At 40.4% G+C, this 27,674-nt stretch overlaps 3 protein-coding genes across 4 annotated transcripts in view; 1 reads left to right on the top strand and 2 right to left on the bottom strand.

The window, feature by feature from the left end:
* Positions 1 to 250: 250 nt before the first annotated feature.
* otud3 (OTU deubiquitinase 3) lies at positions 251 to 5,888 on the bottom strand. 2 transcript variants are annotated; one of them, XM_034876582.1, is made up of 9 exons: positions 5,728 to 5,888; positions 4,490 to 4,787; positions 4,274 to 4,378; positions 3,736 to 3,884; positions 2,404 to 2,516; positions 2,175 to 2,297; positions 1,855 to 1,987; positions 1,095 to 1,282; positions 251 to 905 (listed from the first exon to the last, which is right to left on the bottom strand). In XM_034876582.1, exons 2-9 carry the CDS (start codon positions 4,693 to 4,695, stop codon positions 747 to 749), a joined length of 1,176 nt encoding a protein of 391 aa, XP_034732473.1. In that variant the 5' UTR covers positions 4,696 to 4,787; positions 5,728 to 5,888; the 3' UTR covers positions 251 to 746. The 2 variants fall into 2 exon arrangements, with proteins under 2 accessions (XP_034732473.1, XP_034732475.1); XM_034876584.1 differs by lacking the exon at positions 4,274 to 4,378.
* A 1,868-nt stretch (positions 5,889 to 7,756) lies between these two features.
* tmem240a (transmembrane protein 240a) lies at positions 7,757 to 22,653 on the top strand. The gene is made up of 4 exons (XM_034876603.1): positions 7,757 to 8,556; positions 8,956 to 9,062; positions 13,108 to 13,316; positions 22,194 to 22,653. The coding sequence occupies exons 1-4, from the start codon at positions 8,500 to 8,502 to the stop codon at positions 22,346 to 22,348; spliced, it is 528 nt and encodes a 175-aa protein (XP_034732494.1). The 5' UTR covers positions 7,757 to 8,499; the 3' UTR covers positions 22,349 to 22,653.
* Positions 22,654 to 24,654: 2,001 nt separating this feature from the next.
* Positions 24,655 to 27,674, bottom strand: part of LOC117947531 (ATPase family AAA domain-containing protein 3-like) — a 10,690-nt gene continuing 7,670 nt past the window's right edge. The window contains exons 15-18 of the mRNA XM_034876539.1: positions 27,336 to 27,503; positions 27,125 to 27,233; positions 25,252 to 27,028; positions 24,655 to 24,805 (exon numbers count right to left, since the gene is read on the bottom strand). Coding sequence (XP_034732430.1) covers positions 25,310 to 27,028; positions 27,125 to 27,233; positions 27,336 to 27,503 — 1,996 coding nt within the window. The 3' untranslated portion in view covers positions 24,655 to 24,805; positions 25,252 to 25,309. The remainder of the gene's footprint in view (positions 24,806 to 25,251; positions 27,029 to 27,124; positions 27,234 to 27,335; positions 27,504 to 27,674) is intronic.

Below are 27,674 nucleotides of genomic sequence, written 5' to 3'. Positions count from 1 at the left end.
AAATGATCTTCAACATGAGGGGGGGTTAAATACCAAGAAATAAATTTGACAACGAGGTAGCTATGTTAGTTTGGTTTTTAGTGAAACCTCAGTCTCTCGCTAAAATGTTCCTTATGTCTGTTAATGTCCAGCTTGTTTAAAGAAATAAAAAGGAAAAGTTTTTCTCTATTTTATATTAGAGGTACTAATTTACCTCTAATATAAAAATCATTAAAAAAATGTCAACCTGGATAATATCTAAAAAAATTACCTTGTGCACAAAAACAATAAATCATTTATTTATTGCCATATTCCTTACACACTGTGCATAACAATCATTCCTCTGTAACTCTTTCACTTTCGGTCAGACCAAACAAATGGAATAAACTCAATCTGTAACCAATCCAAAAACCCAGCTGCACGAGATTATCTGTATGGTTTTCATAAAAAGCCAGATGTCCAGCATAGAAAGGGGCTAGCTAGCGTGGTATGTAGGCCAGATTTGAGGAGTTTTTCCATACACCAACACCAACTGGGGATTGAACTCAATCAAAACCCAACAAAACACTTAAGGTCATGCTCTTTCACAAGTCTTAAAACGTTCCCACATCACTCACACACACACACACCTTTATACTGTCTGTAAAGAAACTACAGGATTTTCTTTAGGAAAAATCATCCACTGTGACCAAAATTTGAATATGTGCAAAAGAGCGCCAGCCACCAGAAGCGACAGTAGCGTAAGGTAATTTTGGCCCTGCTCCAGTCTATATGCTGAGGGTGTTGAGAGCTGGTACTAAAGTAACAGCCTCTGGCAGGTTCTGGTTCTGACTCCCTTTACTCTGGAGAAATTTCTGCCGATGCCTCTCCTCCTGACGCTTCTTCTTCTCCTGACGCTGCTGTTCTTTCCTCTGCTTATTAGATACCTGAGAGTGGGGGAAACAAAAATCAATGTCTTTTGCAACTTACCTAGGGAGTGTTTTGAAAATGCTGCAGTGGCATGTGGACTGGTCATTTTATGAGTGAGGGAAAACATTTAAGTGAATAAGTAAAATAAAAATGAACTTTGTTTGGAATTAATGTGGCGAGACAGGCGGAGTAATAGGCAAGCCTACCTTTGGGTTTTGTATGTTGCTGCCCTCTGTTGGCTGTATTTGCTCACTGCAGTCTGTGGCAGCAGCTCTGCAGGCTGAGCAGGATCCTGGGGAACACTGGCCCTGGCAGGACTGGCCATTCACGGAGCCAACAAGCCATTCTGCATTGATGGTTGCCGCACTCAGCTGTAGCAGATTCTCCTCATCACCTGAGAAAGAAAACACACAAACACACACATGAATGTCAAGCAAAGGGTCTACTTAAATACTGTCTTATACCAACTTAAATGCATGATGGTTATGACTTCTGCAATAGGTTGATTCCTGGTTGTTTTACCCTAATAGACTTAGGTCTTTTTCAGACGGGAAACAATTAACGCGCCTTGTAATCAATTTTCAACAAGAGACGAGGGGGCACGTGGGGAGGCGTGGGCAACCTGACAGACGGAGCAACAAGCCCACTGCCAGATATGAATTGTCCTAAACTTTCTTCTATGCGACACATACTGGAAATCAATGGACGAGAGACGGATCCTTCCCTGACGTATATAACTGTTTCATAAAGAGATGTAATTTAAGCTAGGCTTTAAGGAAACATACAGTAGTGTTGGTCAGTCGTTTCCATGGTTACCCCGCATAGAGGGCCTGACGTTTACTCACGGAGCGCTTGAGGAGCATGTGAGACCCGGAGGAGCCAAGCGGTACGCAGACGGAGAGTCGCTTACCGTCTGAAAAGACCTTAATTCTTCCGGCAGTTAATGAATCAAGTGTAGCTTCTGACCCTGGATTCCTTGATTCTTTATGGAGCTGAGGATAACGTTGTCCTCCTCTGAGGCTGTGGGAGATGGGTTTTTCCGCCTGTCCCTCTGACCGTCCCCAAACTCACGCTGCTGGCCTTGTGAATTCTGTAGATTCTGAAAAAAGCAATAGTGAGAAAACATCAGAGACCCATCAGTAAAGGCTGCCTCAGTAGGTGTAAACATGACATAATGCATTCTTGACATTTATCCATCCAAAAGATTGACCTGGAATTCACTAATCTGGGATCATTTTCCTGAATGCTGGTCCATTGAATGCCCAATGTATGTATTTATTATATACCTCTATGCGGAGCTGAGCAGGATTCTCAGAGTTGTCTCCGGTCCGCCTCACACTGTCATAATGATCTCCATATCGATAGGCAATGTGTAGCTCTCTGCATGCCTGCTTCTCTGCACCATTTATCTGCATTGATAAAAGAACATATAAACTATGTGGTGTCCTAAAAGAGAGTTAGATTTTCTCATTAGATTATGTGACATCATTAGAAAGTCTTTGCCTCTGCCCCTACCTCCCACAGTGGAGTGTTGAGCTGATGGATGACCACTTTCATCTGTTGACTGCGAGCAAAAGCCACAATGGCGTCATTGCCTGCAAACGTACCAGGCTGAGAGAGGTTGGACACTGGGTGGAAAGAACCAAAAACAATTAATCAGAACATAATCTTACATTGTTTTCACACATTTTTTTTCGTTTTTATTGTGCCATCGCAGCAGATACATAGTATATCTCCAAAAACACTATTACTTTCCTAAACAATTTAGTTTTAGGTATCTTTGAATTACCATTCAATAAACAAATAGTGTATATGAAATATACATGTATAGTAAAGCCTATTTTTGTATACTCCAGTGTGCATTAAGTAATTGACAAATGAAAATACTAGAACCCGACCGATAAAGGGTTCTTAAGGCCGATAACGATACAAATATTTGTTTATTTAAAAATACAATATTCCTATATGTGCCAATATATATTTGAAAAGAAAAAAATACAGAAACGCATGACAAAGAATTAATGGATTTCCCTAACATTAGTTATCTGTAGTTATTTATGAGTTCTCACTAAAATAAAATGATAATAAATTTGTTTTAATGTCAAAACAGAGGAGCATCAAAATATATTAAAGTTCTGATGAATAAAAATGTATAAAAATACCAACTTAAGATATGAAACTTAAAGTCCTTTGGAAGAAAATAAAAAATCAGTGTGAGGGACAGTGAGTGCCCTCTGGTGGACAAACTATGCAATGTCAGCACCCATATCATGGTTGATTCTTCTTTCGACATTTAACAGAATCATTTATTTGTTGTTATAAATGATTCTATAGAATGAATATAAAAAATAAAAAAATAAAAACGGAGGTTCATCATGTTTTGTTTTGTTTTTTTAAATCGGCCATTATAAAAGCCGATACCAATAGTTCGGGAAATAACTAACATTAGCTGATAATATCAGTCCGCCAATATATTGCTCGAGCTTCAGTGCAAAATAATCATATCGTACAAGGATCAGAATGTGAAGCGTTACCCAAATGACGCAAACATTGCCATAACACAGTTACTATTTGGAAATCGCGATAGAAACTATTTAGAAAAATATATACAATAGACATTTTATATTGTTTTCAGGATAAAAATCCTATTATATCATGTATCATATCATGTATTATCGTCCAGCCCTATTCTCCGCTATGTAGCAAGCCCACAGATGTATCCTGCAACCCTTTATACAACAAATGATTAATTATGAATGAAGCATTACTAAAAGTCTCCTATCTGATCACAGCATTTACTTTATTTACGTTGTTGATTTACTGTCCCCCACTAAGTAGTTTTCTTACAGTGCTGTGCAAAGGGAATGTCGTCCTCAACAAAGGGTTCAAAGTCTTGTCGATGGGACATCATATACTGGACAGTCTCCTGACGAAGCCGCAGGTGACCCCGGGAGTGACCCTCTAACTGGTCACCCAAAGCTCTGAACAGGCAGTTCCTGCAAGAAACAAAGACATTGACTGGTATGTCCACACATATCTACCACTAGTTAAATGACTCAGTGTTATGTTTAAATCTAAGTCTTATGATCAATTGGTGCATTCATTAAAGTTTGCTTTAGCTATCAGGTTTCTGGGCTTTGGCCAATAAAAATGAATTAAGTCCTGCAAATCACATGTCTCCCAGACCTTCTGCCCAGTACTAAACATGACTGTTAGAGATGCAATACTGTAAAGTAAATTGGTTATATTCCCAGTCATGGAAGACAAATAATGTTTCAACAAAAGGTGAGGATTGTCAAATAATGGCTCTATTGACATTTGCCTTTACTGTGTAGCCACAACGCAGATAGGAGCAGCTACTATATTGCTGTTTAAATTAATGTACATTGTTATTGATTGTGGGCTGGGGAAACAGACAAAGACATTATGTTCCTCTGCCAAGGCTTCCTGGTTAGTCATGATGAGACAGCTGTCACCAGATTGAAGCTTTTTGTATATTATAAGATTTAAGAGATATGTGTTGCGGTATCAGTGATGGTAAATGACAATGCAGAGGGAGACAAAGCACAGCTTGACACCAAAATCTATTTCTGGCTCTTACCCATCTCCGGGGACTTCTCTCAACTTAAGCCCCAGGGCCTGGAGCTGATTGGAGAAACTGACAAACTCTGCTCCTTCGTCGCCATCCTGAGGCCGGTTCTTGCGGTCCTTTACAATAGCCCTGCGTGCTGCCCGCTCATCCTTCTTGCGTTCCAGTTCACTCTTCTTATTGCTCCGAACAGGTTTTGACGTCTGCTTTCTAGACATGTTGGCTATAGTCGTTTTTGCGGGCTTACAGCACCAAAGTATGTCTTCTTAAAAGGAATGAGCTGGCACTTTCATCAACCACTGCCAAACATCTGGGAAGGATTAAAAAAAAAAAAAAAATAGACAGAGGTGGGGGGATGATGATTTCAGAATATTTAAGGAGATGAATTGTTTTCTTTGAACATCATAATATATCAAGATTGTCATTTAGTCTTCTGTGAATTTGAAATTTGATAGACAAAAGCATCCCATCATAGTTTGTCTCTGATGTAAAAGACATAATGCCAAACTACATCAGGAACGTTTCCACTTTGATGCTGAGATTCTTAGACTTTACATATGGACAGGAGCTCGTGTGCTATTTACTGGCAAATTCAAAAAATAAATAATAAATTAACGAGCAATTTGTTACAGTGTAATCTCAATTTGGTTCATACTGCAAACTACCAAACATCCTAGTGAAGGGGTGTTTGGTGTAGTCAAACAATTTATCAATCAACCAATTGTATTAATCATATTAAATTGTACGAGGTATTATTCATAACAATTGTTGTAATCAAACGTAAATGTTTAACAAATTGAAGACAGCATCCAAACCTGACGGCTGAAACCATATTAACGTTAGCGCAGTTAACGTCAACTGTATTATTTAGTATTATCTGGACTAACATTTCTTGTAACTTACTGAAGCTAACGTTACGACGGCAAATAACCATTAACGTTAGATAAGTTTCGTTTTACAGCAAGCTAACATTAACTAGTTAATAGTTACTCACGTTAACTAGTAACCGAGAACTAACTAGTATTAAGTAACGTTACTTGTAGCGAACACAAACGGAGTACTATAAGGTGTCAGGTTAGCTGAATCTCATCTCTCTAACTTAGCTAGTTCGACAGCTAGCTAACGCTAGTTAGCATTCACCGGGTGGACATTAGCTGGCTAGCTACATAACAAATCAGATATTACCGCTTGTAGAACTCACTACAAAGCTAACAATTGGAGATCTTTACAATTAATAGACTGATGCTTACCTTTAACACGCTGTGTTTTACAATATATGACAATGTTTCGGGGTTATTTTGGTTCAGAAGAGAAATGTTGTAAGTGCAGTGTCCGCTTTTGTTTACAACTAAGGTTCCGCATACGTATTTCCGTGTACGTCAAAATGTACGGAAGGTGGAATGGACCAAATTGTATGGGGACTGACGTCGGTATTAACTCATTAAACCACGCAAAAAAGGTTTAAAGAAGATATGGTAGGAGTTATACAATGTGAATTAGTACCAGTATGCACAATTATTTGAGGATATTACGCTAAAGTTAATCAATTAAGCAATAACTTATTGATCATCAACAACTTTATAAATTGTTCAACGAATATATGCATCTATCTATCTATCTATCTATCTATCTATCTATCTATCTATCTATCTATCTATCTATCTATCTATCTATCTATCTATCTAGCTATCTATCTAGCTATCTATCTATCTGTTGATCTATCTATCTGATAGCTGTCACAAGTTTAAAGCTCTGAGTCATTGTATATTGCAGACTGTGACTCAAGAAAAAGTAGGAGGTTGAGTTATGGTTTTAAAAGAAATTTTGCTTGTGAAAATCACTCTACTCTCTGCTCTCCTCAACTCTTAGAAAATCTACTCACCACCAACTCCTTCTGATGACTCCACACAGTTGGTAGAAATAACGTGGAGGAGGAGTGGGTTGAAAAGCAATAAACAGCATTTGCTAGTTTTTGCAATGTAAAAAGACCAGCAGACACACTGAGACAATGTGTAGATAACACTTGCAGAACTATATGGTTCTGAAACACAGGCCACTTCTTTGCCTGAGCTAATATCCAATATGAAGATATATGTTTTGCATTTTTTTACATGCAGTTTTTTTTTTCTTCTTCTCTGTACCATGTTTTAAGTCTTTTGTCATTTTGTTTTAATTCACATACATTCATTTAGCTATTGTTTGGCCCCACTGTTTACTTCACAAAGCACTTTGTAAACTTTGTTTATAAAAGGCTATGAATTAAGTTTTTCTTATTGTCATTCTTTTTTTCTTTTACACTTAGATTTCTGGGATTATTCTGATGGTTAAAACCAGATTATTCCAAACCAGCAAATTGCTCAGCACATAGACAGACAGTATTGTATATTTGACATATTATGGCTTACAGCTGTTTTATAGGGTTCCTCCCAGCTGACCTCTTCCAGTGTCATTTCTTTGCTTGTAGCCAAATACAAATGGCTGTTTTGGGTAGATGTTGGAATTTAAATACACAGGGTGGTCCACAGGGGATAGACACAATCACTGCAGGTGGACTCAAGAAAATGATCTGTCTGTTCAATCATTTAAAAAAAAAAAAATTCGGAGTCACTGCTAGTGATATCTACCCTGACATGTTAATAATATAGCTCGTCACATATATCCAGAGCTTTGTTAGGCCACTTGTCTTGTGTTGCTCCAGTGATTGTCAGACCACTTTTGACAAATGCTGTTAACTCTCACTCAACTTTAAGATAGTAGTTGCACTCATAGTTGTGATTTTTCTAGTTTCATGTCATTTTACTGTCATGTTTACATTACCCCTATTCTACCCCCTGTGGCTTTTAATTAGAGTCTGCTAAACTGGTGCCCAGCTTGGTTGTGTTTCTTCACTGGTGGGCAGTCAAAGTGAAGTAACACCAGCAGTGTGGATGATGACAACACGTGTTTTCAAGTCTGTACCAGTAAAGAACATTTTGTAAAGAATATCATAAGATTGGTTATTGTCATAGTTTTTACTACAATTCAGAATATGTATACCACTATAGCAGCTGGTAAATGCAGGCTGCTGTAAGGTCGCTGTCTATGGTGCTGAAACAATGTACTGTTCACCTTTGTTGAAGTTTAACCTGACACACCTCCACATTTGATATTATATTCTTTCTACAATGTTGACTTTAAGCTTTATTTCATAGTGATAGTTTGCAGCCCCCCCACCCCTACCCACTACCCACAAACAAACACACACACAAACACACACACACACACACACACACACACACACGCGCGCGCGCTAGAGGTGGGAGTGGGTGCTCGTGTAGCTGCTGGAAGCCAGGATGGGATAATCATGCGTGTCTGGCTCCGGGCGTTGATGCAGCTGCCGTTGCTGGATCCGGACTGGACTCAGGGCGCAGGGTGGGTCTAGTTCCCGACTGGAGCTATTTGGACCTCATGTCGATGATATCAAGCATTCCGAGAAAGACGACGGCGATGGCCGTGAGAGGAGTTTGTTCAGCTCTTTGAAACGTCCAGGCGAGAGAAATCGACCGTTTCCGCCGATGGAGGACAGAATTAGCCGGTATTAAAGCGCAGCGCCGGTTTGGAATAACTTGGAAAAGGGGAGAGAGGATACCGAGGCACCCCTTAGAGGATATCTAAGGAGCCATCACTTGTTTTCTGTATGTTATTTTTAACTGGGATAGAGATAAAAAACCGCACCTGGAAGAACGGCTCACTTTTGCATCGGTAATTAGGAGAGGACTGCCTCCTTGGAGCGACCGGCAGCCGCATCCAACCGACCGGGGGGGATTCTTGGATGGAGAGGGCGCAGTGAGGGCTGAGAGAGCGGCTTGCCGTGTGTAGGAGGAGACGGAGGGAGACCTGGCAGTTTAGAGCGACGGGGAGCCAGGAGAGGCGCGGCGGCTCCATGAGCGGCTCCTGCCGAGCGCCCAGAGCCCAGCCGGAGCGTCTCCACTGCCGCGGGTAAAACCCCGGGCTAAAGGACGGCGGCCAGTTTGGAAGTTTTGATGCATATGATCACAACCACCATGATTTTTATGATTCTTGGTGCTTCAGTTGTAATGGTAAGACATCTTCACCTCCCTCGGCCACAATAAGGTTTTCTAATTCACCCACCGAGGCTAATCAGATCATTTCAGACAAATGTGGCATAGGCTACACATGTAGGCTATCACATTTCGAGAGAAACCACCTTACAGCAGGCCTATCAATGACATGTGGAAGTAGGTTAGCCTACCTATAATTACCTGCTGTCATAAATAAATAATCTAAGCCTGTTTTGAGGCACGAGACCCCCCTCTTAGAATCGGGAGGATCTGCCTAGGATATTTTCTCTCATTTTCTTCATGATCCCTATTGTTGTTATTTACCGAGATAATGATGAAGAGGATAATTCGCTGTCTGTAGGAATAGCCTAGCACATTGCTTGACATGTCCCAGCTGACTTGCATGGTTCTTTGCAGGCGATAGCCTGTTTAATGGACATGAACGCACTACTGGATCGCTTTCACAACTACATCTTACCGCATCTACGAGGGGAGGACCGCGTCTGTCACTGCAACTGTGGAAGGTAAATGCCATCATCCTCGTACAATATTTGGGATTATGTATGGTGGTGTGTGCTTCTTCTTTTTTTATCCGTCAATTCTTAATTGTTAAAGAGGCCTCGAAGATTTCTCACGGTGAAGCCCCGCAAAGCCGAGCTGAAAGCAGCGTTTACATAGCGAATTATGTTTTTATAGACGTTTTATTATTCACCCTTAACAGAAAGCCCGATGACACATTTGGTCGCTTGTTTTTTTTATTTTTTATTTTTATTTATGTTGGCTTTTCGCTGCGAAGATTTCGGCTTTGCTGCATACACGAAGGTGTGTGTCGGAACCATAAATAGGTAATGAACTATGAGCGATATAAGGCCGTTCAAAACAATCGGAGCATCAAGTGCGCTGAGCGATTCACACAGGCCTACACGGTGTCGGCGACAATATAAACCTGCTGGGCCAATAATGAACATATGGGTGCTGAAGTGAAGTGGTTATTGCTTAGGAAGTGCTATGGGGCTGAGGGTACTGTCTGCTCATAAGGTTACCTGCTGTGTGCTTTCTCAGTCAGAGCAGGTTTGAAGTGGGGGAAAACAGCAGCAAGACACTCATTAATAATTGAATCCGGATTTAATCAGCAGGATTATGCATTTTCCATCAACAGAAAGCATGGATGTGTGGATGAGCAGAGAGCACAAGTGGGCCTCTGTTTTTTTTCCTGGTTTTTTTCTTCTTCTTTTCTACAGTGCCCTAGGGTATGGCAACAGTGTTTCAGCAAGATTGAAAGTAAGAGTCATTTTATCCATTAGGTCCACACCTATGTTGTCCTTAGATATCCTGAGTGACCCATGTCCTGCAGGCAACCTCTAGTTACATCCATGAGAACAGATTGCTGTTTTAGGAAGGGAAATGTCACCATTCATGTTGGTGCAAGCTGAACAGATGCACATTAAAACAAAACAGCAGTGTATACTGTCAGAGCCTACTGCAGTAAGGGGGTTGATGTAGCAGTTCATTTGCAGCATTAAGAGGACAGTTCATGTGCTTTTTAAGCCTGTAAATTCACAAAGGGTTCATCATCAGGAGTTTATTAGATCATGCTTGTCAGATAGGGATAATCTAAGTCAAAGTTTGGAAAGGCCTCTCGCACACACTGACAGATGTGATGTGATATGGACTGATCAAGACAAAAAAATATGTTTGGGGACATCATTTTTTTATGAGATGATGCATAACTGACTGTCTTATTTTGTATATTTTGGCAATTGTTTCATCCTTGCTACTGCCAAAAAGGGCCCAGTTGTAAATGCAAACAGGGTTTTGTAGAAATTAAAGCATTATCACCAGCATTAAGCAATGTTTCCCATGTCAACAAAACCAACAATTATATATGCTTTCTCTCCGGTACAATTATTTAGCAATGCACAGGCACTGATAAAATAGTAAACCACTGAACAGTATGCACAGTCAAACCTAATCCGCTCCTGTCAGTTTTCAGGTTACCCACACAGTGTCTTTTAAACACACCTGCATGAGAGTCACTCATCTGTTTTCACATAAACGGCCTAAAGAGCGGGATGAATAGAGCTGACTTGAGCTTGTGTTTCAAATGCCTGCCCTCCTAATTAGACGTGGAGGTGACGTGACGCCCACAACACTCACCTTATCAGACCTGAGGATACAGTCACTGTCATTTTGTTTTGTCATTTTATTTTTAATCTGTGCACTGATTTGGATACAGTTGTATCTTTTCTGACGGGGGCCAAAGCCTGGCCCACGACAGCTGCCTCTTTGGCAGGGAAGAGATTTAGGAGTGTGTGTGTTTTGCTGGGTGGACCCTGCTGATTGGTGTCATGCTGTTGTGAGAGCCTGCAGGATAGTTTTCCTTAGATGATCTAAATGCTGTCATTGTGGCATTTTCATCCTAAATCTTACAGCAAATATGAACAGTTTTCATTGTTATACTAAAGAAGGCACATACACAATGATTTGTAGGGTGCAGGTGAATAGGACTTAAAGTCAATTTAAAGGTACACAGGCAGCATTAAATAATCCTTTACATTATTTACAGACACCTGGGAAAAAACCTTCTTCAGGGAACAGAAACAATCCTGGAGGAAGGTGTTGGCTTATCTCTTTACCTTTAGCTTAGCTTTTTTGATGTTTTGGCGTTAATGGACCTCGGTGGCTGCGTGGCATTGAGGTCCAACAGGGGGTTTGATTCCCCATGTGGCCATACTACCTCTTCAGTAAGATACTTAAGCTCTGTTTTTTTCCCCTCAAAATATAGCCAGGACTAAGTGCTGTTGTGCTAAGTGGTGTTTCTGCATTGCACTTGGAACATCTTTCAATCAAACTGCACGGGTGGGTTTTCAGTTAATGAAGTTACATTCCTGTAGGTGGAGATTTGTCTTTGTCCAACAGCAGCTTGTGATACTCACTTCTTCCTCAGTTTACCCCAGAAAAGGTGGAAAGATCAGTAAAACTTCCAGTACGTTAGCAGTTAAGCCCAGCAACTTTCGAACTTTGAGGTGTCATGTAATTGAGGGATACTGTAAATAAAGAAAATATTTATTTAAATATGTACAACACCTGAGTTAAAAACTGGGGCATTTACCAGGCAGGGAGCATCTAACAAAAACTCTATCAGCTAGCATTACAGGAAATGTAGAATGCAGTGTTTTTGGAGGTTACTTGAGATTAAGTCAGGACATCTCAGTCTCTGCTACTTCAATTCTCACTAATCTTTTTTTAATCTATCTCTTGCACGTTTTTCAAATTTGCAGAAGTGTAATAGATAATTGCTAGAATACTCTTTTATGTCTTAATGGCATTAAAAAACTGCATCAATCCAAACCTGTTACATCCTAATGTAATGGCCCAAAGTGTGCACGCAGAAGTGTGTTTCTGTACTCCCTTCCAGCCGTTACATCTCTCAGCTCCCACTGTGTTTCCTTACAGTGTTTGTCAGACAACTGCCTGTGTTGTTAAATTGGAAAAGCCTTCATCCCCTCTCAGGAGGGCTGGTAATACCAGTACAGTAAGAATTTCATAGCAAGCAGATGTATCTGTTTTACAATGGAGTCGAGTCAATGCTGGACAATGTGGCAAACTGAATGTGAGGGACTGGATGGTTGTTTCATCATCATCATCATCATCATCATCAACAACTTTATTGCCAGACTCAAGGTCCATTCAGAAGACACAGACATGACATACAACATACATTAAAACATATACAGAGAAATAAAAACGAAAGAAACCACAATACTGTTTTTCTATAAAAACAAAACAAATGAATTTGTGGGTCACTCTCCTCAATAATGTTTGTCATCAGCTGCTGCAACAGTTGATGTTCAGAGACATATATGTTGTGTTATCATGCATGTTTTCCTTTTGCAGTAGTGGAACAGAGAGGTGTATTCACTGATCCATGACAAAAGTAGTTGTCTTTAAATCTGCATTTTATCAACATTGCCATTTCCATATTTTTACCTCTTTTATCTCCTGCAAGATGTGAACATACCTGGTTTGTAGCAATCACACGCCCTGTAGATATGTGGAAAAAAACAAAATTAGTTTAAGTCCTTTCATCTCTCTTCTACTTTGAACAAATTTAAGGAGACTATCTGGTAAGAGCCTGTTTTGATCTAGCATAGTTTTATATGAAAATAAAGTTTCGCTAAAAAGAATAGGATTGTTCGCAAACATAATATCACTAGTTATCCACCATGGCCTTCACAGTAATCAGATCTCAACCCAACCGAACACCTATGGGGAGATTTTGGAGCAATATGTTAGCTCTATACCATCATCACCAAAGCACAAATAAGACAATGTCTTTTGAACAAATGGGATTCATTGCTCCGGTAGAGCTCCAGAGAATATATGCCAGTTAGCATTGAAGCTTTTTTGGGGGCCCGTTATAGCCCAACAGTTAACTTTATGTAGTTTTTTCTTTTTAAATTGTCACATATCTGTATGTCTTTAAGCTGGCTAATAAATGATTATTTGTATCTATGTTGGTTTGTATCAAACAGTTCCATCACCTTGCCCTGTCTGTCCTTCCCCCAGGCATCATGTCCACTATGTAATCCCATATGATGGGGACCATTCCTTGGTGGACTCATCAGAGAACTACTTTGTGAGTGACAGTGTGACCAAGCAGGAGATGGACTTGATGCTGGGGCTGCTGCTGGGCTTCTGCATCAGCTGGCTGCTGCTGTGGCTGGACGGAGTCCTACACTGTGCTGTCAGGGCCTGGAAGGCAAGCCGTTACTACGGTAAGTAACATTGTGCGCTTGGTCTGCTAAAATACACATGAGCACAACTCAAAAAAGAGCTCAGCAATCCATAAAGTGGAATGAAAATGTTTCTCTATTCATTTTGTTTGTGTGTGCTGAGGTGTTACTGCAGTGCTCGATACAGGAAAATACATTTCACAGCATGTTCACAGGAATGGGAACTTGAATATATTGACAGGTGAAATAAGGGTCTATGATTCAAAGCAGAATTTGTGGTACAGTAGTAATATGTGGTATAATGTATAGGTATGAAGCTTGTATACCAAAATATATGTATCTCTATCTATCCACCATGTACAAGCGTTTGCCAGTACAGCAGTTGGAGCTCTGGTAAATGACCTTCCCCCCAGTGCTTGGTCCATTTTTGGCTCTACTCACTGGGTTTTTTCTCAATTAACCGCAACCTCTTGGAAAAACACAGCTAAACTTCCCCACTGTGCGATGATTCAGACGAATGCTATCAGTTGAGGTAAAAACTAAATTCAAATTGTCTTCCTTTTCGGACAGGTGAAATACCTCTAACTAACTAACAATGCTCTTGATTTGTATTCAGGATACAGCAGCAATCAAAGGCTAATGTACAGTAAGATAACTATCATTAGATGTAATTATGTTCTGAAGACATGGAACTCATTATTTATGAAAGAAATATTTAATAAGACAACATTAAATCATACCTTAATGACAAAAGCAATTATAGAGACTCTCAAAAGATACAGTACTCATCATTTTTACAAATTCAGGATAGAGAATATGATGTTAAAATTGGTACATTTATGGAGACAGCTTAGTGAAAAAACAAATGCAGGCCCAACTAAATGATTGATTTATGCCTTTCTGGTTGTTTCTCTCACAAACAGCTAATTCACATTAAATTCCCTGAAGATATTTACCTTAATAAATCTTCTATTCTTAAATTGATTTTGATGGAATACAGTAGTGCAATCACTGCACCAAGTTGCTATGCTCCAGCAAGTCATTGCAAGTCCTGATGTGATCATTGTCTAGCTACTGCGCATGTGAGATTCCAAACAAGGATAGTACAGAAGTGAGATGTCTCACTCTGTAGCTTAAAGACCTAAACACACAAGGTGAAAAGAGGATCTGCAGCAACGTGCAGTACATCAAAAATATGTTTTTTTTTGACAAGTAAAACATGTAAACCTACTCTGGTACAACCTCAAAATACAATTATGAACCGGAAAATGAGCATAATATTGGCGCTTTAAGGTCAACCTTTAATGATCTCATTGGGGACACTGCTAAAAATAGCAAAACAATGTGGTCAAAGGAAACAGAGTATTTAAAGGAGTTGAAATAATGAAGATAATGGATTAAAAACTAACATAAAGTATATAATAACAATTAAAATGTTAAAAACATGTTCAAACTTAATAGAAATACCAAAAAAAAAGCTTTGCAGGGTACAAGTTAGCTAACGGGTAAAATGGCAATTCCCTCCATTCATATTTGTGATTATGGAATTTCAAGATAACATCCCTTTTTTGTTGATGTGGGCTACTAATTTTTTTAATTTGGAAGCGTAGCTAGCACACATGAGTAGGCTACATGCGGCACGTGGCTCAGTGGTTAGCCTTACTGCAAGAAGGTCCGGGGTAGATCCCTATTTCGAGGGGACTTGGGACTCACTAGAAGGGCCCTTACAGAGGATTTCAACAGTGAGCACTGGCAATCAGTCTCACTGTGGGGTTTTACAAATCACACAAATAAGCTGACTTAAAACCTTAAAACCAATTCTACAATTGACAGGTAGTCTTTAAGGAAGACAAGGATTTAAGTAATGTGGTCATTAATCTTGAAGAGCGCAATTAGCCTGGGAGCAGCGTTCTGAATTAACTGTAGTATGTTGATATTTATCCTGCGAAGATCACATGAGCGTCACAACAATCAAGCCTGGAGGAGACACAAGCATGAATGACCTTCTCCAGGGCTGCAAATGAAAGTCAAAAACCATCTTAGTGAAATGCACTAGATAAATGAAATACAACACCTTTTGAGTTTCTAAAGACAGACCTGATATAATGGGCTTCTGGCTGCCTGTTTTTTGACAGGTTGACTAGATTACACATACCATAATTAATAGCACTAGTACAGGTACCTGGAGGGGACATTTTTGTGATCACTATCTTTTTCAAAATTTTTTATTGCATGTGAGGCAACAGGTATAATACATTGCATTAATCTTTTTAAATTTGTTTTGTGTTGGCAGAGACAGTACAGCATATTTTCCACTTAAATTAACCCAAGATAAGTGAAATATGTAATTTGTTTGTATTGTTTACGGTACTGTTGGTACACATGGTACTTTGTTTTCTTGGAACACCGAACTGACTATTTAAGGCAGCATGTGCCATTTGCATCCCTTATTGAACCCCTACTAGACCAGCACAAAAGAGCAATTTTCCGATCAAGTTTTGTAGCGCACCCGGTGATAAAGTGTATTTGTCCCACTCAACAAAAGCTAACAGCAATTAAACACAGTCTGTGAAATCCTAAAACAACCAGTGCGGGTTAATTATAGGTGTGCAGGGCTTTCAACTCAACTTAAGACATTGCTTATTACTCGTGAGTAGCTGTATGTTCCAGAAATGTCTCCATGTCAAGCTCAGTTGTTCAGACCATAATGACTGCATAGTGGTTCAGTGGTTAGCACTGTCACATCGCAGCAAGAGGGTCCTTGTTTGAACTCCCGAAACTCTCTGTAGGATGTTACAGTACACAAATGCTCGCTGAATGTTTGCATGGTTTTTTTCTGCATGCAGTTGCAGTGTGAGAATAAGAAAATAGCAATTACATACAGCTCCTATACATTTTGTGTTAAATAAGGATTATATTTACAGGTTTGCAGAATAGATAAATAAAGGGGTCTTGGTGTGTAGGTGTGTATAAGTGCACAGTCTCTCACTTCACATTACACTAAAGATAACAAATTAAAGGGGAATTATGCAGTTTTTTTTTTTTTAGCTTAAACAGCTTCAGAGTCATTGGAATGGTAAAAGGAGTCTTTTTGAGTTGAATGGTCGTCGGCTCACTCCCCTCTAGCGCCTGTTAGCAGAAAAACCACCCTCGTAGCTTTTGGCCGGCAAGTCGCCAGACTCAGCGTCAGGGAAGAGGAAACGGCAGATTGACCGAACAAGGAGTCTGATACAAGTATACATAAGAGCTGCCAAATATCCTTTCCGAAGCTGTAAGGGAGCTCTATGGAGAAACCTGTGAAAAAAAAGCAACGAAAGCAAAGAAATAGCCAAAACTGCATAGCGCCCCTTTAATGTGCAGTACTTGCTAAACATGTATTGTCTATTGAGAAAATGTGGCCAAACTTTTCTTTGTAACAAGCATTGCTTTTTGTGTCATAAGCAACACAATACACATATAGCAGTTACCAAGACTGGTGGAAACCAGGCTCGTAAGATTGAGCCATGACTTCACTCCCACCATGTGCTGTGCTGTAGTGCACATAAAGTATGTGTAAATGTGTGATTGTAACTATCTATTTTCCCATTTCCTTTCAGTGCTCTTAACAATAAGGATGCATGTTATTTTCGTAAGTTTTTTTTTATTGAGACAGAACATGTAGTGTATAGTTCATGTGGTTGTGCAGACACAAACAAAGAAATATAAAGGCATTCAGTTATGCTAAAGCTAAGCAGATATTGAATCAGGACATGGCAGCATGAAAATCCCTCATAGTCCGGCGCTCTGCTGAAAAGACAACGCAGAGGATTCATTTCTGTCCACTGGCAAGATGTTCACCGATGAGCTGAGTGTTAGCCTCCTGGAGTACAGTGTTTTAGTTTCTCACGGTCATGGCGGTTTCAGAGGCTTTTCCACCCAGCCAGGATCAAACTCTAGGGGGAAACACTAACAACGTTTTTAGCATTTCTTTTGGCACAAATAAACTACATTTAAAGATTGTTTGTTTGCTTAAAGAGCCTCGTTAGCTCCTGCTTGCAAGTGCTGTTCTTCCTGAGGTCCTTACAACTCACTTGAAAGTGTGGCAGTGCAAATAATAAATTCACATTGCAACCTTATAAACAATAAAAATAAAGTTGTAAGACATAAACTAAAATACACTATAATTTCATGATACAACGCAAATGGAATAACAAAATAGACACATGATACACAACACATAGACAGCGCCACAAGTGCAGTCATCCTTCCCTTTAGGTTTTTACATTTACATTTTTAAGACAGGTATATCCACATACTGTTGTCACATAACATCTCTTTCATCCTCTCTGAACACATCTCACAATTCAACAATGTATACCAATGCTCTCTAATCATTAGATATGTTTTAAATGCACTTTTAAATATCCTTTTACTGCTTTCTTGTGTTATTTGTTCAGGTAGCACATTCCATTCTTTCATTGCTCTATTTATGACCATTTGTTTAACAGTATTTATCTTTGCTTTTGGTATAGTTAAGTTAACTCTTGTGGCATGCCTAGTCGCATAGTTATGTATGTCTAAACTTAAAGGTAAATAATTACACAGAATAAATGGTTTCCTTGTAATAAGAATATTCTTTAAAAAACACAATGAATAGAGTGATCTATTTGTTACAGATACCCAAGTTCTAGCATTTCGCATATTTTCTTGATATTCACAGTTGACACTTGCTTGTCTATAACAACATCCAATCCGCATGGGTTTCAGATGTGGCAGTTGTATTTGCAGGCATAGTTCCCCCACATTAAATCATTTCTGATTTTCATAGGTCTGTGATCCTAAATTAAAATGCAACTCCACCAACACATGCATTTCTATCCCTTTTTACAATGCTATATCCCAGTATATTCAAATATGCATCCTCAAATCTTGAGTCCAGGTGCGTTTCTGACTTAGCTAAAATGTGCATTTGATTACGCATTCATATTTCAGAAATTTCAATTAATATGTTTCTGATACCACAGAGGTTAATGTGAGCTATCTTCAAACCTTTTCTTGTCATTTTAGAGTGCTTCCTTACTTTCCAAACAGTAATTGTCATCAACCTGTTTATCTAATAGGTAGACTGCATAGGACTTTCCCTAACACAAAAATTATACATACGCATAACTATTTAAGACACACAGATAAACAACCACACATACACATCCCTGACTGTGTACACATGTAACACAAATAAACATTCACTTGCATTGTCACCTAACACATCCATATCTGCCACCTAGAGTTAGCCGATTTCCACCTTTGAATTTAAAGATCCTGAATATTGCAATAAGGCTTTTAAAAACGAGATTTTAATGGCGAATATTCTGTCTGCTGCGCTCAGTGTCCGGGCAGGCCTGAATTGTGGAGGTGGCCTGGATCCTCAGTTTTAAGGATGCTAAAGTAGGTGATATGTGACCTGGATACTTGGAGCGCCATGGAAAAGCTCCTCAGGATGGAAAAAGTATCAAGCAATGTTAAAACTAAAAGTTATCGTTTTAGTTATTACTCCTGTAAGTTTTTAGGATAGGGCTTTTCCAGTGTTATTTATGAACTGCTACAATAAACATAGGACTTGAATGAACAAGCTTTGATAGTTGCAAGCTGCAGCTTTGTTCAGAGGTGTGGAAGGTTTTGCAGCAGTGAGTCAGACAATGCTGTTTTCTCCAGTGCATTAGTACAACAGTGTAAAACACATCATCATGAAAAAACACCCAGAGAGGAGGGACCATCCATATTCATTAGCACCAGTAAGAGTGGGGGATATAGGCTTCTTCTTTTGTACTGGGAGAGAATGCCCCTTTCTTCTTCTGTGTGTGTGTGTGTGTGTGTGCGTGTGTGTGTGTGTGTGTGTGTGTGTGTGTGTGTGTGTGTGTGTGTGTGTGGTGTTGACTGTGACGTTGATGCTAGGTCAGACTCGTTTAGCCTACCCAAGATGAGGAGTGAAGGTGGGGCTGACAGAGCGGGGAAGGGTTGGTGTGTGTTTGTGTGTGTGTGTGTGTGTGTGTGTGTGTGTGTGTCTCTGTTGGGGATACAGGATGGAGATGCTGTCACATCCCCACCCCCACTTACACACACAAACCCACACACACACACACACACACACACACACACCCTCTCCTCCGGAGCTATAAATAGAATGAGAGAGAGCAGCTGGAATGGCAAGTGAGAAACATACACACACACACACGCCTACACACACACACACACACACCCACACTTCACGGAGATGCACATTGATTCCCATTGCTTTTCCCCCCTCCTAATTCCATCTCTTGCTCCTCCCTCTTCACTTATTGAATCTACTCCTGGCCATTTCCTTTACAATGCTTCCTGCTGCAATTCTTTTTTTTTTTTATCATTTATGCGCTGTGAATATCTCGAACCGGAGTATCTGAGTCTCTCTTGCAAAAAAAACAGTGAAAGCAGACACAAAAATTGAGAAAATGATGACTTGGCATTCAACATTAACCCCCCGTCTCCCCTCCCTCTCCTTTAAAAAAACACAACAATTGTGCCCTTGCCTCCCATTTTCTGCCTTGCATTATCATTTCTCCTGTCTCCATCCCTATCCTTTTATTCAAATGAGAGAAACCTGTCTTTGTTGCCCCTTTTCCTTTGGATACCCTTCAGAGCAGTCCTTGTGGACAGCACACCCATTCACAGCTATAAATAACTCACTCTTTCTCCCTTCTTCCTCACCTCATCCCCTCCTCCTCAATCCCACCACCAGCACCACCCCTCCTCTCGCTCATCCTCTAGCAGGGGCATTTTCTACTGGGTTTGGGGCTCTCCCCTCCTTCTCTCTCTCTCTGCTGTCTCTGTGGACCTCACTGGCTCTAGTTTATAACCCGACAAGTATGAACGTCTGCTCTGCCATTCCCCTCTAAATGTTATACACCTCACATTCCTGAAATCCCACTCTCCATACGGCCACTTTCACGGCGGGCCTGTATGTCCTGTATGTACAGCATGGTGGCTGCTAAGTGGTCAAAGACAGATACTGACTGATGCACTTCAGTCTCGTGACTGTAGAGAAATAATGTCAGGATGCAGTCACATTTTCAATGGCCCAAACACAAATGTTAAAATAAATAAACAATCAAGGGCAACACCCCGGGTGCACTTGAAGAGATTGATGCCATTAACTATTCTCATCCAATATTTCAATGTTCCAATCGATAATCTTGTGTGTGTCACTCTGCCCTTACTGTGAAAAGCTCAACCTTACTTCCCAGAATTAACAGTTGTTCCAGGTATGATAAAGCCGGTGGCTAAAAGACATATTAAACATCCTCTTTTTCATTCTGGGGTCAGTGTGGAACACATATTTTAAGCTAAGTGCATCATATTCTGGGTCGTTTTGAGTATTCTTGTTCTATGGAAGATATCTTTGGGCTTAGTTTAAAATGTGACAATTAAAACACATATTCAACATTTCACTCAGAATATTCTTGTCAGGTTATAGGCTGAAACGGAGCATGGCAATGAAAAACAAAGGCATCATGTCAGTGATGGACAAGATGACAAGCCAGTATTCAATTAATTTAGAGGAAAATTTGTGTGAAAGAAGCGCTTGGATCTCATTCAGATCAACATAGAAAAGGACAGTTCACAGAATGAGCTCAGTCCTCTGCTGGTTGTTGATGTGTCTTGTCTGAGTCCGGATTTAGAGGCTGAAAACCAGGCTAAGAAGGATTTTACACTATTGTGTGTCTTGTTCTAATGAGTGTGTCATCTAGTTGAGTTGTCTTCATAAGCCTGCATGCAGTTGTTTTTGCTCATGTCTGAAATGTTCTACTTTCTGGCAATTCAGTCTCTTACCAGTTTATAGTTTGTCTGTTTGTCATTGAAATATTAGCATGTGTTCATGTTTTTTGTGTGTTTTAAACGTCATGACCTTTTCATTTTTTATAGATTGTTTTTTTGGGGCATTTTCAGCCTTTATTTTGACATGACAGCTGAAGACATGAAAGGGGAGAGAGAGGGGGAATGACATGCAGCAAAGGGTAACAGGTCAGAGTTGAACCCCGGGCTCGCTGCATCAAGGAGTAAACCTCTATGTATGGACGCCTGCTTTACCAACTGAGCTATTCAGGTGCCTAACCTTTTTATGAAAGCTAAAATCCCCAGCTCAATTCTGGGTGGGACCTTTATTTCACCCCCTTACACTTCATGTTCCCCTTCTGTCTCTGTCACCTTTCAAACAAAGATCAAGGGCCAAATAAAGCTTAAAGTGCTTAGACTCACCTTGGTACACATTGTTTAGGGCACCATGGAATATGCTAGATCCTTTTACAGTATGTGTTGTCATACATCTTATTCATCTTTTTTGTGTGTGATGTGATTTAAAGATTACTGTGTCATCAACCACCTTAAGGGATACATTGACATTGTATAATATATATGTATAAACAATATATAACTTTCTTTAACAAATTTAAAATGTCTTTAACAAAACTTTATTATTTGGCATTTCTAAAATCCTGGCTACAGATCCGACTCTTTATCTCAATTGTTTCAAAGAAAATGTGAATCTGAAAGCACTTTATAATGAATAAATAAACTACAGAATACATTCCTGCTTTATTTGTAATTTAAGATTTTTTTTAACAGTGTATTTTTTCCTTTAGGCCGGTGGATGCTGTATTTCTTGCCATATAATCATATCTAATTTTAATGGTACCAATTGTTACCCTGTGATTCCATTCTTATTTTAAAGAATCAAAATCTAAAAAAACTCAAGGTAACAACTTCCAATAGATGACAAATTCAAGAGCCATATCCACCAGACCAGAATACAGATCAGCGCATATCTAGTATTTATGAAAATGGAAAAATCGGTCACATACATTTACACGTCTGACTGTCCTGTTGCCTCTCATCTCCTTCCTCCAGATACCCCTTCCTGGTCATGGCTGCCCCAGTTCTGCAACCTCCGAGACCTCCGTCGCCGAGCCCAGCTCAGACAGCTGGAAGACTCCAGCGGCAACATGGTCCATATCAAGCAGAAGCTCTACCACAACGGCCACCCTAGTCCACGCCACCTCTGACTCTAAAACACAAAATAAAAAAAATAAAAAACCTAGACCCCTCCCATCCCGTAAAATCCCTTTTCCTCAAATAAAATCCCCCCTCCCAAACTGCTCCTTGGTCAACTGTTGCCTCAGAGACCCTGGAAAACTGCCCTCCCACTGATCATAACTTAGCCCCCTTAAACCCTCATGACAGGACTTTCTTATGACTAAACCCGGCCCCTGTCAACACAAAATCATCACAAAATTGAGCAAGATGATAATTATTTGTTGCCACTGAAATCTTGTCTTATGTCCATGTCCACTGTTGTGGGAGGAGGAAGAAAAAAAAACATTTTTAAGGGTGTTTTTTCTGTATAGAGACATTTTCTGTGTTAATTGTTAAACTTGGCATGCTCTTTTAGAACAGGGTAAGATGTGGGCAGCGTATGGAATGGGATGAGAAGGGTGTCAGGAATTTGTTTTTTTCTCTATTGGGTTGGAAGTGGAACTTTAATGGCGTGGGGAGGGGCAAAAGAGACTCGTGGGTGGGTGGGTTTTTGTGATGGTTAGATTTCTGCTTCAGTAAATTGTTATAAATACAGGCAAGTGGGATTTAACAGTCTTTAAAAGGGTATGCGTGGGGGAATTTTTGTGTGAGTCGTTTATCAATAGAAAACCCAATGATGGACTGTGTGGTTAAAGATTATAGGAATGGAACAGGAAGATGAGTGTTTGAAACTGGGATGTGAACCCATGTGATTTCTGCTAAAACACAGATTAATTAGCTTTGTTACTTAGTGAATTACCTGAATGTATTAATTTTTCCTGTAAATATGCGAGGGGGAGGGGAGCGTGTACGGTTGTGGTCTGGGTTCTCTTTGCTATATTCTCATTCTTTAGTAGACATGGGAGAAATAAATGCCAGCCAAGATGAGTTCAATATACCCACACCTCTCCATCTTCCCCACACTGTGCTCAACAGCACAGTTCAATTTTCTTTAACCAATTGCCTCTCACTTATCAGGAGCAACCAGCCTATCAGCAGAGGGAACCCTCACCCAGCCCCCCCTCGTCCTCTCTGTCCAGACATTGCTGTTGTGAGGATGAAATGTCTGTTTTATTAAAAGTGCCATTGAAGCACAACAGTGACCTCTGATGTTTGATTGTGTCACTCCAATCATATGAGCAAAGATGAGAACACATTTTCATAGCGAGAGGTTATTCCAGAGCAGCAACAACAGACAGATTATACAGAGAGGTCCCGCTGACTACTTCAGTTTGGCTTATTATTCTAATAGAAATTTCATGAGCAATGACTAACAATGCCAATGACATGCTGATGTAACTGAGAAAAGCCCTCCATTTATCCACTGGCACAATATGACACATTCCAGTGAACGTGAGGGCATTTAAAAGAACATGTTCACCTTGGTTGGGTATTCTATGGCATATATACCCCTTAAATCTGCATGGACAGTACCAAATATTACCTACCACAGGTGCCCATGATGTCCACTACTCTTTCAAGAAAATATACACAACAGCTCAAATGAACAATTATTTAAGTATCTTTTATAGTCAATGTCTGATCTATAAAATGTGCATTACAATTTTCTAGAGCCCGAGTTGACATCTTTAACTTGTTTGTACTGTGAGCAGCAGTCTCAGAGCCACAGATGTTACATTTTAAGTGATATAAAAACTAAGAAATAACAAATAAACCTCACATCTGAGAAGCTGGAACCAGTGAATGACTTCAACTATTAGTTGATTATCTCTCAATGCTGTTAAGTAATTGATAAGTCAACTAATAATTTAGATCTAATGTAAACCGCATCAATGGTGCATTTTGTGTGTGTTTTTTCTTCTTCTTCATGTGCGAGAAAGGTCCCACACCCGCCTGGATCTAAAACGCCATGTTTGTAAAACACTGGTATGGCAGCAGCTGTTAACAAAATATATCTCAAACACCTGATGTTAACCCTGGTTATCGGGTAAGCTGGGTAGCTATGGACCTAGTGTCACATTGTCAGAGCTACAGAGTACCTATGAACTACATTTAAATAAAAGTCTGGCAGAAGCCAGTCATTCTGTGAAAGGTGAAAGAATGTATCCGTCAAGGGCAGGTCTCAACTGCACCAGTGCTTTTGCTATGAACTACCAGGGAAGAGATGTTCTGAACCAACATTTTTGCAGACGTGCTATTGAACTCTTGCCAGAACTGGTCAGCAAACTCTCGAGAAAATCCCTTCTAGAGGACACACTTTCAAAATGTCACCCAGCCATAGGCTTTGAAAGTGACAAGGATCAGAAGAAAAAAAGCAGAGAACCATAGTAAGACAATCAGGGTGGTACATACTTTTACTCAGAATCTTACAAACCTACAGGCCATAATCAAACTATTACCTTAACGCTGGCATTCACAGTAATCAAGTTGGAAACACATTGATAGAAAAAAAAGACATTATAGGGTGAAGGTTTTAAACTTAAGTGTTTAGAGTGCCCATATTATGAATAGAAATCACCTTTTCTTGGATTTGGGGTTTTATTCTGTGTCTCTGGTGCGTCACACATATACAAATTTGAAGAAAAAAATAAAAAAATAAAAAAGCTATTAATGCTGTGTGCTATCCATGAGTGAGATACGGTTTCCGAATGTGTCCTGCCTTCATTCTTCGGGTCAGCTGTTCAAAATATGCACGGCTTTCTATGTAACTAGCCGAGATGAGGTGGCTAAGCATAGCGCATGCTAACTTGTTATCAATGGAAAAACACTGCTACAACACACTAGTTCACCATAATCTACAAAAGAACAACTAACATGTCTCCGTTCTGCAGGTATTCCACAAGTGCCCCTCATTTAGAAGAAGTCTCCCAGCTAATCCTGCCATGTGATGACCAAAGTTGTAAAAAATTGAGCATGAGCATAATATGGGCACTTTAACTATTCCAGCAGGTCATTTTTCACAAAAGCATTTTGACAAAGTTTTCACAAGGTCATTTTGTTGGCCTAGGCTTGGCTTGTGGTTTGAGGTTTTCATCTCCACTCTGGTTGTTTGAAAGAGACTTCTCAGTTTGACTGGGTTCTGCTTCTCCAGTGCTGGGAGTCTGAACTGACTTCGCGGTGGTTGGACTCCCAAGTTTTTCAGACTGTTCCGACACCACAGTCTCTGAATCAACCTTGGTTTCTACGTTGGGAACAGCTGCTGAGCTTGTCTCATCAATTACTTCAGTTACTACAGTCTCTACCTCCTCTACAGCCTTTGTTGTTTCTTCCTCAGCTTCCTTGGCAGGGACCTCAGTTTTCTCCGGCAGTTTCACATGTTCTGCAGACGCAGTGTCAGCCTCTTTTGTAGTTAGGTCTTCAGCTACCTTGGAAACCTCTGCAGGTGTGACTTTGGCTTCCTCGGCAGTAATCTCTTTGGCCAAAGTCTGACCTTCTGCAGCAAACTCAATGGCAGTAGTCTGAGGCTCCTTGGCTTCCTCTGAAGCTGTGGCTTCAGTTTCAATGGCAGACTCCATTGAGAGGACTTCAGTTTCCTTGGCAGCAGTCTCAGTGGTCGCAGGTTCGACCTCCTTAACAACCTCTGCAGCAAAACTCTCCGATTCCTTGACCACGTCGGTCACTACCACTTCAAACTCTTTAGTAACCTTGGATGTTTCAGATGCAGTCTCCACTACAACCTCATTTGGATCCTTGACAACTTCATTTTCCATGGCTTCAACCTCCTTGGTAACTACTGCTTCCATCTCCTCAGTGATGGTTACTACGGCATCAGCCACCTTGGCTACATCAACTGCTATTGCTTCAGCCACTCTTGCAATGTTTGCCAGCGACTCAGGCACTTGAGCTACATTGTTTGCAATGTCCTCTGCAACCTTTACAGCAACAGTTGCGACTTCCTCAGTAGCCTTTATGGCTTCAGTTTCTATACCATCAACAGATGTGGCAGCTGACTCAGTTTCTTGGACAACAGTCTCCTGGGAGAGTCCAACTAATACAGCCTCTGACTCCTGGACAACATTAGGGACAACAACATCTAATTCCTTCTCCTGAGCAACAGCAGAGACTGTTGTTTCTGAGTGTGCTACATGTTTTTCCTTGACTACTTCAATGACTTCAGTCTCTTGCGCAGCTATATCAGCAGTTGGCTCTTCTTTACTCACAGCAGCAGTTTGTTGGACAGTGGAAACTGGTATACTCTCAGCCTCTTTAACTTCAGTGACTATATCCTTCACCTCCGGAACAACTATGTCTGTAGCTACAGCTGCACCTAGAACCTCCTCTGTCAGGTCCTTAACGGCCTCAACCTCCTGCACCAAAGGGACAGCAGTAACTGTCTCAACAACGGTAGCATTCAAGACTTCACTTTCTTTAACCAATGTGGCTGCCTCTTTGGGGATAGCATCTGCCTCCACCTCTAAAGGATGAGTGGCTGTTTCTGCCTGGATAGCATTGCTCACAACCTCCAGAAGTGGTAGGACTTGTTGTACAGTTGGGGCTGTCGATTCAGTTTGTGACAATGAAAAAGCTTCCTGGGCTGTGATTCCTGCAGCCATTTCCTTAGGGAGATGTACACCAACCTTGCCAACCCCCACACCTGCTTCCATCAGCAGCCAGTCCATTTTCTGTGCATGCTGCTTGATGGCATCATCAACTCTTGAGTCAATCATCGCTTCGGTCAAAACTCCATCTTCAGAAGAGTATGCGGCAGCCTTCCAGGAAAACAAATATATCAATTAAAAGGTTGACTTTGAATTTGTTTGGAAACAGAAAATAATATTTTGTGTCAATGGGCTTTTTCTACTCACCTGCCAGGCCACACCAAGTTTGGAGATTTCACGACCGGACATGCCCTCTGCTCGCTTTGCAATGTCTGAACACTTCTGTCCATAGTCAAACTGGGCCAGTTTTAATCTCCTGTTGAGTTAATGTACAATAGGTTTGTACAGAAAGTGAGCCTTTGGGTTTTAACTTGTTTCTCATTATTGATCATTTGTACATTTACTGGTTTCAACTCACTGTCTCCCTGTAGTGGCAGGACCCAGCACAAATTTGTCGAAATACAGGCGCACCAATCTTTCCCTCTCACCAAGACCAGGTAACGCAAAGTTTACAATCTCATCAATACGGTCATTAATGGCCCAGTCAAACTGTTCTGGTTGGTTACTGGCAAGCACCAGCATGAATCTGAGGAAAGAGAGAATGAGAGCACTTAGCCCAGCCAATGACCTTTTCAGTCACGGCAAAGACCTTTCCATGCCCAGCCATGCACAGAGAATAACCTAATGGCGTTTTTCCACTGCTGGTAACAGCTTGCCTCGGCTCGCCTCGGCCCGCCTCGGCTCGCCTCGGCCCATT

This window comes from Etheostoma cragini, chromosome 7 (genome assembly GCF_013103735.1).
Source record: "Etheostoma cragini isolate CJK2018 chromosome 7, CSU_Ecrag_1.0, whole genome shotgun sequence".
Classification (NCBI taxonomy): Eukaryota; Metazoa; Chordata; class Actinopteri; order Perciformes; family Percidae; genus Etheostoma; species Etheostoma cragini.
Note: the sequence above shows the minus strand (reverse complement) of the source record. Positions and strands in the feature narration are given on the sequence as shown.